The 15,259-nt window shown below is 36.7% G+C and overlaps 1 protein-coding gene across 1 annotated transcript; it reads left to right on the forward strand.

Moving 5' to 3' along the window:
- The first annotated feature begins 2,863 nt into the window (after positions 1-2,863).
- On the forward strand, positions 2,864-6,182 carry LOC126697276 (GDSL esterase/lipase At2g42990-like). The gene is made up of 3 exons (XM_050394194.1): positions 2,864-3,297; positions 4,002-4,491; positions 5,732-6,182. Exons 1-3 carry the CDS (start codon positions 2,929-2,931, stop codon positions 5,923-5,925), a joined length of 1,053 nt encoding a protein of 350 aa, XP_050250151.1. The 5' UTR covers positions 2,864-2,928; the 3' UTR covers positions 5,926-6,182.
- Positions 6,183-15,259: the final 9,077 nt, after the last annotated feature.

Raw genomic sequence — 15,259 nt, forward strand, 5'->3', positions numbered from 1 at the left:
TGGTCAATGATAGCATCAATATGACGATCAGAAAAAGACTGCACATCCACATTTGAATCAATTTTCCAAAATAAAGCAAGACCTCCACCTGTATTATGACGTGGGACAACAAATAAATTTGAGTAATGAATTTTTCTGCCAATACGCTCCAAGACATATTTTTCAACCTTTGTTTCCATTAAAAAAACTAACATGGGATCTTTGTTGCTAACAAGTGCAACGAGTTCATCTTCTGTCTGTGGGTTCCCAAGCCCACAACAGTTCCAGCTAAGGCAACTCATGGTGACTGGTGGTGCTAGAAACCAGCTACCACCTCACAATTTTCCTTATCATCAGAATTACAAAACACCACACGCTGCTTTTTTGTACCACACAAATCCATCAAGTCTAAGGAAGGGCGACGATCACCCAAAGGCTCAGGAGGAGCCGAGTCAGTTGGCTCATTAACACGTTCCACTCTTTTCCACTTCTTTGTAGTAGGAGTAAGGGTAGGTCCAGTGTTACTTACATTGGTAATATTAGCAAGGGGAGTTGAGTGGTGCCCGGATACTCCTTTATGGTGGGGAGAGACCTCACCATCAACTATCTTTAGACTTACCACCTCATGCTCCAAATCACGTGCAAGCTCTTTCTTCTTAAACTGGTTTGTAGACCACTGCCTAATGACTTCATGGTCCTGATCAAAACAAGCCACACCATGCTTTGAAGGCATCCTCACATTCAAACTATCAACTTCCACCAGTTCCTCATCCGAATCCATAGCCGTTGCTGACCCCGATCCATTCTCATCCTGGCGTTGAATAGGGGCTGGTTTTTCAACTGGGCTACATGGTTTTTTCGTCCTAGCAGCCTCTTTCCTCCACCATGGTGCTTGGCTCCGTGATGCACCCGAAATGACAGCAACAGATTTCCGGGTGTTTCGAACCATGTCCGCCCTTAACCACTCACCGTATTGCTGGTCTTCTTTCCTCAGTTTTCCTCTCCCTTGAAGCCACACAGCACAATCCCTCTCCCCATGAGTCACACGTCCACACCAATAACAAAAATTTGGCAACCGTTCATACTTTATTCCCACCCAGCCAATGTGTTTGCCCTCTGCCCAAAGTTTACTGCATCGTGCTAATGGTTTTGTAACATCCATGGTGACCCGGACTCGAAGGAATTCTCCGCCACAGCCATCATCTTCTGGATCAGCCACTTGCACCACAGTCCCAAGCGCCTTACCAATAGCTTCCCCAGTTTCCTGTGTCAATGAGTTTTCTGGTACATTATGTAGTTGAATCCAGAAAGTTGCGCTAGAAAAATCTAGGAAAGGGGCAGATTCAGCATCCTGAGCACGTTGAAGTATCACCAAACTCTTATCATAGGACCAAGGTTCATACTCTAGAACCCGTTCAAGGTCAAGGTTGTCCTCAAATTCAAACAGCAAAGTATGTTCTCCAACATCTCGAATTTTCAGCTCCCCACTCGGTTTCCACAGTGGTTTGAAAGTTCGAGCCACCGCATCAACATTCAGAACTCGTTTTATGAGGAAGCGGCCAGCGAGTCGGTGAATCGTCGCTGCCTTTCTCCTTGGAACATCAGCACCTCTCTCTTCGTCTTCTGTTAAGGAGAAACGGGACCACAACTCATCTAAGCCAGCCATAAGGGAAAACGGCAAAAGACAGTGCAATGCCCAAACCAGACGAACAACAAAACAAACCTCAACAGAAACAGACAAGGTGTAGCTCACTGATAACTCTTATAGTCTCTTTGGATTGAGAGAAAGTGAGGGGGAGTAGAGTAACGTAGAGTCGAATTGACCCAAAATTAGCCTATTTTCAGCTATCTCTACTCTATTCCTCTCCCTCCCCACTCAATCCAAACGGACCCTTAGAGTTTCTAAAGGAAACCCCTCTCCATCGTAACTATCAAGTTATCCACTTTGTGACATTATCTGTTGGTCCCTCCTCTATTATTAATTAATACTTTTTTTTTTTAATTCTACAAATTTAGGTTCTAACTAGTTGAGAATTATCTTTTCCAATTCATTCGGTTGCAATTTATATGACAAACCATGTGTATTATTTAAATGAGTCACATAATTCAATTAAAATTTTTGCGACTAATTATCTATACATATGTATTATTTAAACAAGTCACATAACTCATTATAAAGGTTATGTGACTAAAACTACATATATGTATGGTCTTTTCAATTGTCACATAGTGAGTTAAAAGAAGATAGCTATAAATTAGTTTGAAACCAATTTTTTTCTAAAATAAAGTACTTAGAGTGGAACTGATAATTCTTGCATAACAATTTATCGCGAGAGTTCTCTCTTTTGTTTCTTTTTTCTATTTTACTCAGCTGTAATTACTGCCACTACTACATTAATTATCCCTTTGTTTAAAACTCTAAACATTTACTGCCTGAAATTGTTGGAAAGATTGATTAATTTTTTAATATTAAATCATTTGCAGGCTCCATTTCTTGTTTAAAACTCTGAACATTTACTGCCTGAAATTGTTGGAAAGATTGATAAATTTGTTAATATTAAATCATTTGCAGGCTCCATTCTACGTATAACATTGCTAAATAACCAATCAATCGGTGGAATGGAACAAGAAATTGTAAGTGAAATTTCCACTTCACATCCAGATTATATTTTATCATATTAATTAAGGAGTGGAGTTTCATCCAATAGGCATTACTGTGGGCTATTTGTAATCCCTTTCTTGTGTCCTTTCATACTAATAATTTCGGGAAGGTAGAGTTTTATGTCTTCTATTGACTAAGCCATTAATACTCCCAACAAACTAGTCCCCCACTATAACAAAAAAAAAAAAAAAAAAAATCCCGTTTCTTCTCCAATATATTACTTATCAGAATTCCATTTCCATCCAATCTAATAGCTTCATATCAAGCTACCAAGACACAAAGCAATTATGGCATACACATACACTACATGGCTCTTGGTAGTAACTGAGCTTTTAATGCTAGTCTCTATAACCGAAAGCAAAGTCCCAGCCATCATAGTTTTTGGGGACTCAACCGTGGATGCAGGAAACAACAACGTGGTTCCAACCCTTCTCAAGAGCAATTTCAGGCCTTATGGACGTGATTTTGCAGGTGGTCGCCCCACAGGACGGTTCTCTAATGGTCGCATTCCTCCAGACTTCATTTCTGAGGCTTTTGGGCTCAAACCAACAGTACCCGCTTACTTAGATCCTGCGTATGATATAGCAGATTTTGCCACTGGAGTTTGCTTTGCTTCTGCTGGGACAGGCTATGACAATGAAACTTCTGATGTATTTGTATGTATCAAACAAAACCATATCTATCAACCTATGCATAAAATAAATAAATAAACCATGCAAAGAGGTTTTTAGCTCAACTGGCAACTCTTACCGTCCGTATGGATTGAGAGGGAGTGAGAGAGAGTAGAGTAAAGTAAGGTTGAATTAGCCTAAAATTAGTTTATTTTTACCCTACTCTATTCTACTCCCCTCCCTCTCCACTCAATCCAAATAGGCCCTTAGAGTTTCTAAAGGAATCCCCTCTCTATTGTAACTATCAAGTTATCCACTTTGTGACATTATCTGTTGGTCCCTCCTCTCTTATTAATTGATTTTTTTTTATTCTACAAATTTAGGTTTTAACTTCTAACTGGTTGGGAATTATCTTCTCCAATTCATTGGGTAGCAATTTATATGACAAACCGTGTGTATTATTTAAATGAGTCACATAATTCATTTAAAATCTTTGCGACTAAAACTACATATTATTGGTTTCTTCAATCATTATATAATGTGTTGAAAGAAGATAGCTCAAACTGATTTGGAGCTAAACATTTTCCCTTTCTTTTTTTTTTCTTTTTTTTATTTTACCTTATAAAAGATTAATTGATTCATACTTTTCTTATGAGTAATTAATACATACTTTTTGTTATTCTAATTTGTCAATGCGTGTGCATGAGAAAGTCATACCAATTTTTAACTTGTGCTTCCTTAATTTGCAGAAAGTGATACCAATGTGGAAAGAATTGGAGTACTACAAGGAGTACCAAAACAAGTTGAGAGCCTATGTTGGTAAAGACAAGGCAAATGAGATTTTGAGTGAGGCCTTATATTTGATGAGCCTAGGAACAAACGACTTCCTAGAGAACTATTACTTATCCCCTAAACGGCAATCTCAATTCACAGCCCAACAGTATGAGGATTTTCTCATTGGACTTGCTGAAAATTTCATCAAAGAACTATATAGTCTTGGAGTTCGGAAAATATCACTCACTGGACTTCCTCCAATGGGGTGTTTGCCACTGGAAAGAACCATAAATATTTTGGGTCAAAACGAATGCGCGGAGAAATATAACAACGTGGCGCTAGAATTTAATGGGAAGTTAAATGGTTTGGTGAAAAGGCTGAATAAGGAGCTTCTAGGGCTCAAATTACTATCTGCAGACGCATACAAGATTCTCGATCAAATCATCAAGAAACCTTCTTTATATGGTAAGTTCATACTCCTTGTACTTACTGTAATTTGGTTTTACTTCTTTTTTTTTTTTTTTTTTCTGAATTAATTTGGTATTACCTGTTTATGATTGTGATTAACAATGATATGCCTCCCCTTTTTTTTTTAATAAGTAGGTAATAATTTTCCTTTTAAGTATATTAAATTAAATGACTTTGGATTCTCAAAAAAAAAAATTATATTTTTCTATAAATATAAAACGCAACATTTTTTTAATTAATTATTTGATTTGTTTAAATAATTCATATAAACAATCTTATAAATAATCACGCATGTAATAAGTTGAAAAATATTCTTCTTTATTGGTTTATTAGAGCTAATCATTGTTCTATATCTAATATCTTTCCTATTATTTGGTTGAGGAAATGAGTGAAGGAGACACACACTTATTGCTTGTTTGATTTTTTCAATAAAAAATCTAAAAATATGGTCCAAATCAACGATTATATTTCATTGGGTTAAGACTTAAAAGAGACCGAGGAAAACCCATATCCTATCTCATGACTTATATATATCCATCCAATGAACTCTTCTCCCTCTCACATGAAAGAGGAGCTGCAGTTGAGGAGCCCACACAAACCCAGTTCATGTGAGAGTAGAGTCTCGCCACGTGGCAAGTTGTGGCACAAAATTGTACCAAATCATGTATCTCTAGCATTACTCTCATGAATAATGGATTTATGTGAAAGTAGAGTGGAGTCCATAACTTCTGTGTATTGACCATTGAGAGAGATTTACAACTTGACACTATTGGGGAGAATGGACCTTTGCCATAGGTGATGGACATAAGTCCACATCTCTACCGTCATTGTTACTCATTTCCTCCCCTAAATTAGTTAGAGTCACTTATTACTAGTCATAATTAATAAAACCATATGTAACTAGACATAGAAGAAGTTGTTTATTCTTTCTTTATGTATTTCGATGATGAAGAAAGAGCATGAATATTCACTATTGTCTGTAAAGAAAAATAATAATTAAAAAATAAAAAAATTTGATATTTTAATGAAATATAGTATAAAATAGATAATTTGATGTGTGATATTTTGTACGAACTAATGCAAATGTTCTGTGCCCCAAAATTAGAGCCGGCTCTACTTGCTATACTAATCCAATTTGAAACAAACAATACATGTCAGGTTTTGTTTTTATTTTATTTTTCCTCTACTCGTAAGTTCTTCAGTTATAACAAATATGAAATTCGTTGTGGATTGGCAGGATTTGACGTTGTAGGAAAGGGATGTTGTTCTACAGGCAAATTCGAATTGGGGTACCTCTGCAATGAGCTCAGTCCGTTTACTTGTTCGGATGCGAATAAGTATGTGTTTTGGGATGCCTTCCACCCTACAGAGAAAACAAATCACATAGTCGTTTATAGTTTTCTTGATAAGCTTCTAGCATATTTTCGTTGATTACTGTCATCCAAAAATAACAATAAATAAATAAATAATCTCTGATTTTTGTTGTGGTTGATTACCATGATATCTCAATTAAAATATTTTTTTATTTATTTATAATGATGGATTTCTTTATCTATTTGTTTGGTTTTAGATTTTGACCTTATTCTGTAATATAACAACAATGGCTCCATTGTAATTCAACGATAGAGGTCCAAATCCAATGGCATTTGGAATCTCGACTGGATTTTATTTATTTATTTATTGATCTAGACATGAATTTGTTTTTTTTGTGTATTTATCCACTGAAATGTTTGAGCCTAAATTAATGAGGAAAGATTAGATCGAATTAGACCCATCACGATGGTGACACGTGTATTTTTTGTCACATCTCGTCATTTTAGCGAGTTCATTGCATTTGACGTAAGTTAAGTCCATTAGTGAGAGTGAGAATACCTATTAGAGTGGGGAAAAAAATCTACAGTTCTAATTCAAACCAAGCTATCAAGAGTGCGTTTGGCTCCAAATTAAAAAAGCCAACTTATTTTTGCTACTATTCATGGCCCCACTACACTTTTTAGTACTATTCATGGGTCCTACTGTACTATTTCAGCTAACTTTTACCTTTATCTACAATACTTTCAGCAAAAAGTTTTTAGTTTCAGCAAAATAAACGAATCCCAAACAGACAAAAAAAAAAAAATGATTATTAAGCAAAAAGTTGAAGCCAAGGGATTCTGTATTATAAAAATAAAATAAAAAATAAAAATAAAAAATAAAACTAAAAAAAAGTTCAAGCCAAGGAGGATATATTTTTTTGGCAAGAGTGGAACAAATAATTATTTACATATTTTCTCAAAGTTTGGTTTAAATTACACATGTAATTTAAGCAATATATCACTAATCAATTTTATATTTTTTTTGAATGCAAGTTCGACAAATTATATTATTGAATTAGATTTTCTTCTTACAGCTTCTACTCAATATTTTCAAGTGTAGGTTACATTTTTCTATCCTAAACTATCACCCTGATTATACTTACCTTTTAAATTATCAAAACGCGCATGATTGACCCCCCCCCCAAAGTTATAACTTTATTTCAGTGCCCTTCCTACCGTTTGTTTTATATGAATGATAAAAAAATTTATATGAGTGATAAATTAAATGTGTTAGGTTCTAAAGTTTAGGATTTTATGTATTTAGAACTCAAATGTGTATTGTTGGCAAACCATGATCAAAACAATGTGTTTAGAAGTGTTTAAAGCTAGCTCAAAGTTGTGTGTCAATGTAAAGTTGGAATCGAGTTAAAGCAGGAAGCACTGTGCCTTTCGGCCTGGCTCGATCGATCGAAGCTTAGGCTCGACCGATCGAAGCTCGGGCAGAATGCTTTTCTGCAGATTCGTCCAACTCAGCCCTATTTGTTTTAAAACGTTTTTAGAGTTTCTTATTTGACCTAAGTATAAAAGGCAAACCCTGGCCACATTTTAGTGTTGCTCATATTTGCGGTTTGTGTAAATCTCTTGTGAGATCTAGAGGAGCTTTCCTTTACACAAACTTAGGGTTTTCAAGGAGGAGATATTTTCTACACCTTGATGATCAATTCAGTTGCTGCCATTAAAGCTTAAAGAAAACACAAGCGGGTGTGCTTGTAGCTGGTGGGAATCCAAGAAAGAAGGAGTCCGTGGATTCGGAGCTTGCATGTGATTGTGTCAGTAAGTTCTACTGGTTGGTAGTAATAAGAAGTCGAGAGTGGGGGCTTGTAAGTCTTATTGTATGAACTTCGATTCTTTCAATATAGTGGATTCAAGTTTACCTTGAGGATAGCTAGGTCAAATCCTCCCCAGGTTTTTACCGGTTTGGTTTCCTGGGTGATCATATCTTGTGTTATTTATTTTCCGCTGCTTTGCATGATTTGATCTTTTATATTGTGATAACCTAGACTTGTTTAATTAGACTAACTAACAACTTGGCTAATTACCTAGGTTTAATCAATTGTTGGTCTAAAAACTGTCAAGTGGTATCAGAGCGGGTAGCTCTTTTGTTGTTGATCCTTTGATCACTGAGTTGATCCTTGACCCCTTTGGTATGGATTTTTGGAAATTCTTTCTGCTTATTCATCAACTTGCTTACTTTGTGTATTTGTCCCTTGTTGAGCTTGTTAAATCTTTCCTTGAACATCTTGGTCTTATCATATGTGGTAATAATTATTTGTGTTATATTACCTTAACCGCCTTAAAGACACGTGATTCTTGTCTTTGGTATTTGGATAGTGGTTGTTCCAGGCATATGACAGGAAACAAAGGATTATTTAAGACCCTTTTTGAAGGAAAGATTGGGACAGTCACTTTTGGAGATGGAAGCAAAGCTGTCATCAAAGGCATTGGAACTGTGGACATCCCAGGGTTACCGGTCTTTGAAGATGTTTGGTATGTTGATGGACTAAAGGCAAATTTACTCAGCATCAGTCAGATTTGTGACAATGGACTAAATGTTCTCTTCACTAAGCATGAATGTGAGATACTTGATGGTGGAGGTGACTGTATGTGTGTTGGTGTACGAACAGCGGACAACTGTTATGGATTGACACCAAGCATAAACAACAAGTGTTTTAGTGCAAAGATTGATCAAGTTGATTTGTGGCATCAACGGCTGGGGCATGCCAGTCATAAGCAGTTAGAAAAGATTTCAAAATGTGATGCTGTTGTTGGTTTACCTAAGTTTGAAAAGATAGATAAGTGCATATGTGGACCATGTTAGATAGGTAAACAGATAAAATCTAAACACCTGTCTGTGGCTAGTGTTCAAACTTCAAGACCTCTGGAGTTACTGCATATTGATCTTATGGGTCCTGCTCGAGTTCAGAGTTTGGGAGGAAAGAAATATATTCTAGTAGTTGTGGATGACTTTACCAGATATACTTGGGTTGTGCTCTTAAAAGATAAAGCTGAGGCTCCTGAGAAGATGATAGATCTGTGTAAGAAATTGCAGGTTGAAAAAGATACAGTGGTAGCCAGAATCAGAAGTGACCATGGAAGAGAATTTGAGAATACCAAGCTAGCTACTTTCTGCAATGAACAGGGCGCACATTAAGAATTTTCATCACCCAAGACACCGCAACAAAATGGAATAGTTGAATGAAAAAATAGGGTCGTTCAAGAGATGGCATGTGTGATGTTGCACAATAAAAAATTGCCAAAATCTTTCTGGGGAGAAGCAGTTAACACTGCTTGCCATACACTAAACTGGGTGTATTTCAGACCTGATTCCAAGAAGACTCCCTATGAACTCTAGAGAGGAAAGAAGCTAGCCGTTAAGTATTTCAGGATTTTTGGCAGTGATTGTTACATTCTACGTGATAGAGAGCACCTAGAGAAATTTGATGCTAAGAGTGACAAATGATATTTTCTAGGGTACTCCTCTACTAGTAGAGTATATAGAGTGTATAATTTGAGAACCAAAACTGTCATGGAATTGTCAAATGTTGTGATCAATGATGAAGTATGTCCAGAAGCACATCCAGAAAGTACTACTCAGGTTCAAGATAAGCCAGTGGAGGTTAATGACTCTCTCCCTGTTGATTATGTTGTGAAACATAGTGATGAGGAGCTAATGGTGTTAAATGATGCAATATCTGTGCCATCAAGTCCTAAACCATCCACTCCAGTTCATGAGACTCAACAGGTTCAACATGAGTTTAGTCATTCATCAGAACAGAGAGGTACATCCAGATCTCTGGTTAAAGGTCCTTCCTCTAGAGTAAGGCTTAATCATCCCTCCTCAAATATATTGGGAAGTCTGAATGACAACATGAGATTAAGGTCAAAAGCCTTAAGTGTAATTATACACTCATGCTAACTGTCCCAATTTGAACTGAAGAAGGCAGATAAAGCACTTCAAGATGCTGATTGGGTAAACTCTATGCATGAAGAACTTCATCAATTTGTTCGTAATGATGTGTGGGAATTAGTTCCTAGACCAAAGGGTGTGAATGTAATTGGAACTAAATGGATCTTCAAGAACAAGTCAAATGAACATGGCACTGTCATCAGAAATAAATCAAGACTTGTTGCTCAAGGCTACACACAAGTGGAAGAGATTGACTTTGATGAGACCTTTGCTCCAGTAGCAAGATTGGAATCCATTAGGATATTGCTGGCTATAGCTAGTCATCTGAACTTCAAGTTATATCAAATGGATGTCAAAAGTGCTTTCTTGAATGGAATGCTGCAAGAAGAAGTTTATGTTGAACAACCTAAAGGATTTGTTGATCCTCACAGACCGGATGATGTATATAAGTTGAAGAGAGCTCTGTGTGGTTTGAAACAAGCTCCATGGGCTTGGTATGATAGATTGACTGCATATCTTACTGAACGCGGCTTCAAAAGGGGATTTGCAGACATTACTCTCTTCATAAGAAAGGATAAGAACAGTTTTGTTGTAGCTCAAATTTATGTAGATGATATTGTTTTTGGTGCTACTAATGACTCTCTTGCTCATTCTTTTGCAGATGAAATGAAGGCGATGTTTGAAATGAGTATGGTTGGTGAACTAACATGTTTCTTGGGATTACAGGTGAAGCAAACAGATTCAGGGATTTACATCAACCAAGCAAAATACGCAAAGAATCTAGTCAAGAGATTTGGACTGGACCATGCTGCCCATGCTAGAACACCAATGGATTCCAATGCAAAATTAACAAATGATCCATCAGGTGAGTCTGTTGATGTTACATTATGCAGAAGTATGATTGGATGTTTGTTGTATTTGACTGCTAGTCGGCCTGATATTGCATTTAGTGTTGGTGTTTGTTCTAGATTTCAATCTAATCCTAAGGTTTCACACTTAAATGCTGTCAAAAGAATAATTAAATATGTTGCTGGAACTTGTGACTATGGATTATTTTATAACAAAGAGTCTAATCTGTCTCTTGCTGGTTTTTCTGATTCTAATTAGGCTGGTAATGCTGATGATAGAAAAAGCACCACTGGTGGATGTTTTTATGTTGGTGCTAATCTTGTTGCCTGGATGAGGAAAAAGCAAAATTATGTATCCTTGTCTACTACAGAGGCAGAATATATTGCTGTTGGAAGTTGTTGCTCACAACTTCTTTGGATGAAAAAGATTCTAACTGATTATGGGAAATCCCAAGATACCATGGTGGTTTACTGTGATAACTCTAGTGCTATTGACATATCTAAGAACCCTGTTCAACATTCTAAGACTAAGCACATAGAGATTAGGTATCACTTCATTAGGGATCTTGTTGAAAGAAAAATTGTGTGTCTTGAGTATATTCCTACTGAGCGTCAGAATGCCGACATTTTTACCAAACCTCTTGATAGAAATAAGTTTGATACTCTTCATCAAGTGATTGGTGTGATTTTGTGTCCCTGATTTGTCTTTGTCCTCTTGGTCCTTGTGCTTTATTGCTTTACCCTTTGTGACCATTGTTCTTTGTTTTTTTTTTTTTTTTTTTTTTTTTTTTTTTGTGTTTCTAGGATTTGCATAGCATAACATTCATGCATTTCATTCTAGGTGTTTTTTATTTTTACTAAAATAAATAAAAAATAAAAAAAGGAAGAAAAAGGAAGCACATTTTGTTTTGCACTATTCTTCTTGGTTTTTGAGAACAAGGTTGGTCAATTTATTTTCACATAACATGTCTTTTGTACCTTGTTTAGTTTTGATGAGCTTATTTATTGCACTTTACTAGTTGAAGATTTGTAGTGCATGTTGTGTGGGAAAGATGTGTATGGTTTTTTATTACTATGTCTTAATCTTGAAGTCACATGTTTTTAAATGTTGGACTTGAACTTTTAGAGAAAGGCATAAATAACCATTTCACCACTATTCACTTGTCAATCATGAACACCTTAGTGCATATCATAAGATTTTGTGCTCGAGAAATTGTAGCACATGCACAAAAAGAACATAAGGTGAAGCCTCGGTTAAAGTGCTTAATTCTTAAAATCAAAATTGGTGTGTACTATTAGGCTTGATGCCAAACTCACATAACTTAAAATTAGAATGTATTATGAGGCATAAATACAAGAAACTTACATGATTGCAAGCTTATGATCTAGGAGATGTGGGAGTTATATGATGTAACTCTTTAGGTGATAGTCTCTTTTAAATTCCTTGTGATGAATTTTGTAGACTTTGTGATTGATTGCTATTCACATATCACCTCACATGTATCTCAAGTTTTTGCTAGTTGTACACACTACACGAGTTACTCTTTGCTAAACATTGTACATGTTATTGTGTGTTTATGGTCTGACCAACCAAGTTATTGCAAATACCTTGAATTATGTGCAAACTTAATTTGTTACTTGAAAATTTGTGGAGAATGCAAGAAATTTTGTTTTTGGGAATTTTGGGCTTAATACCCTTGATTTGAAAATCACATCATCTCATACTAATGCATTTTTGTTCTTAAATTTCAATGCTTTGAGTTAAATCAACTTGTTTTTCAAAAATTGTGTTTTTCCTCAAAAATATGGTGAGCCTCTGCCTAATTCGATCAATCCATTCTATTTTTCGACCGATCGAAATTTTTAAAATTTGAGAGAGGGAGTCTCTGTCTGTTTCGACCGATCGAGGCTGATTTTCGACCGATCGAAACTCGTGAATCAGGTTTTTTTAAAGATAGATTTGGACTTTTTCAAAGTCACTTTTCAAATAGTTCTTTTCTTTTCTCTCTCTCCACGTTGGCTCAAGGCTCCACCATCCAATTTTTGTCGTTTTCCTTCAAGATTTTTGCAAGGTTTTTGTCCTTAGAAGCCGGTAAGTCCCTTTTGCCCTTCTTTTTCAAGTTTATTTCTTGGTTTCATGCATTTTTCATGCATTATCATGGGTATTTTTGGCACTTTCAAACATATTGGGGTTTTTGATGATTCGAACCTATTCTTGTGAAATTGATCAATGGGTTTTTGTGCTATGATGTTATAATGATGTTCCCTATAGTTTAATTTGATCAATTTTGTGGTTTTTGAAAAATTGAAAATTCTAGGGTTTTGAATTTGATCCGAATTGGGGATTTTGTCAAATTGGCTTAAATTGACGAAATTGGCTTATCCAATTGATGTATTTGGTCATTATTTTTGTTATTATATCATGTGTAATGATCAATTCGTCAATATTTTTCAAATTGATCAAGTAGTTTTCCAAATTTTGGGGTTTTTGTGTTAAAAACCTTAATGTTCAAGCCAATTTTGTAATTTGAACCTTTTGGACTTAATTCACTGCATTAGAACATGCATCATGACATTTAAACTTGTTCATGCATCATATAGATTTTGATTCTATATTTTGTTTTTGTGCTAACTTGTAGTCTGCCCTTGGTTTTGGTTTTGTGGTTTTTGTTCTTTCGCTCTGTGTTTTGATCCTTATCTTAGCACCATGCCTAGGAAAACTAGAGCCCATAGGACCACTTCCACTTCCTCTGAGTCTCCCACTAGAGTTGAGTTGTTTAAGAATGATAAGTGTAGAGAAGCCTATGACACTTTGAACTGTAAGCGTAAGATCTGGTCTGAGCGAGCTGTTGTGTTAAATACACTTGATCCGGCCATTAGGGCCAATTTTGAGTCTAGAGGTTGGTTGCCTCTCGTAGAGATAGATCATCCACCCCTGGCCACCCTGATTAGAGAGTTCTACTCGAACCTCTCTTGCCACATCTATGATTCCAACACCCTAGTTAGGAGTTGGATACGAGGTGTAGAGTTCACCATTACCCCTCGGGTAGTGGCTGAAGCTCTTGGGGTGCCGGTTGTTCGGGATGCTGACTATCCCTATGATGAGTCACCCTCATTAGACGTTGTCATGTCTTACATCACTGGGTCATCTATCCAGTGGGGTTCTGATCCTCGGATCACGTCCGCTGAACTTACCGAGACGGCCTATCTCTTCTTTAGGATTGCGTGTCATTCCTTGTGACCTATCTCTCACTTCCACACCATCCCTTTAGAGCAATGTGTGTTTTTGTACGCCTTTGTTTCTGGAGCGTCTATCAGTTTTCCTCACTTGTTCCTTCGTTCTTTGAACGAGGTTCATTGGACTTCTGCCGTAGGGCATGCACTGATTCATCCTATTTTCATTCATAGGATTTTGCTTTACTTAGGTCTAGATGGTTTTCCGTCTGGTGAGCCTGTTCATGTGATTGCTCCCATAGGTGCCACATTTCTTCGTCAGATGGTTGCTCAGTTGAGAGTTGCTCCTTCTCGTCCTAGAGGTGCGTCATCTAGTGGTGTTCCCCCTCCTCCCTCTTCTACAGGTACAACTGCTGCTGAGACTTCAGGTGCTGCTGCTGATGCTGATGTTCCTCCACCGACTGCTTCGGATGATTCAGACATTCGTCACACATTGGATGATGTCTTGACTGTTCAGGCGGCACAAGGACAGATTTTGGTGGACGTGCTTGATGAGATCCGTGCCTTGCGTGCAGAGTTGGCGCAGTTTAGACCACCTCCCTTTTGATGATGGATAGCTTGTTTGCCCTTTGGCATTCCGTCACAAAAAGGGGGAGTACTTTAGGGTTTTTGTTTTCAGGGGGAGTTTATTTGTTTTTGGTTGGAGCTTGTGGAGTTTTAGATTGTATCTAGGTGCTTCACTTTGTACTTATGCATTTTTAGCTCTTACCTTATTTTTGATGGGATATTCATGTTAGGGGGAGTTTTATGTTTTGTTGGTACTTTATTTGTTTTTTGTTTCAAACTGCTTATTGATTTATATTTATGAGTTATTCATTGATATATGTCTTTATTTGTGTGTTGTTTGAAATTAAGAAGTTATTTTGTTTACTTGTATTGTTTCCACACATGTGGTTATGCATTTTGTTTAGTGTTTCAGGAAATATACAGGTTGATTCAATTGAGCTGCTGTCTACACTTGCAACTGATGGATAGTAGTTAGGATTGAATTTGGTTTATGAGCATTATTTTGTAAAGGGCTTTTCATTTTGTAAACTTTGAGCTTCTAAGTTGTGTTTTGTCACGGATTGCCAAAGGGGGAGTTTGTTAGGTTCTAAAGTTTAGGATTTTATGTATTTAGAATTCTAATGTGTATTGTTGGCAAACCATGATCAAAACAATGTGTTTAGAAGTGTTTAAAACTAGCTCAAAGTTGTGTGTCAATGTAAAGTTGGAATCGAGTTAAAGCAGGAAGCACTGTGCCTTTCGGCCTGGCTCGATCGATCGAAGCTTAAGCTCGACTGATCGAAGCTTGGGCAGAATGCTTTTCTGCAGATTCGTCCAACTCAGCCCTATTTGTTTTAAAACGTTTTTAGGGTTTCTTATTTGTCCTAAGTATAAAAGGCAAACCCTAGCCACGTTTTAGTGTTGCTCATATTTGC

This window comes from Quercus robur, chromosome 8 (genome assembly GCF_932294415.1).
Source record: "Quercus robur chromosome 8, dhQueRobu3.1, whole genome shotgun sequence".
NCBI lineage: Eukaryota > Viridiplantae > Streptophyta > Magnoliopsida > Fagales > Fagaceae > Quercus > Quercus robur.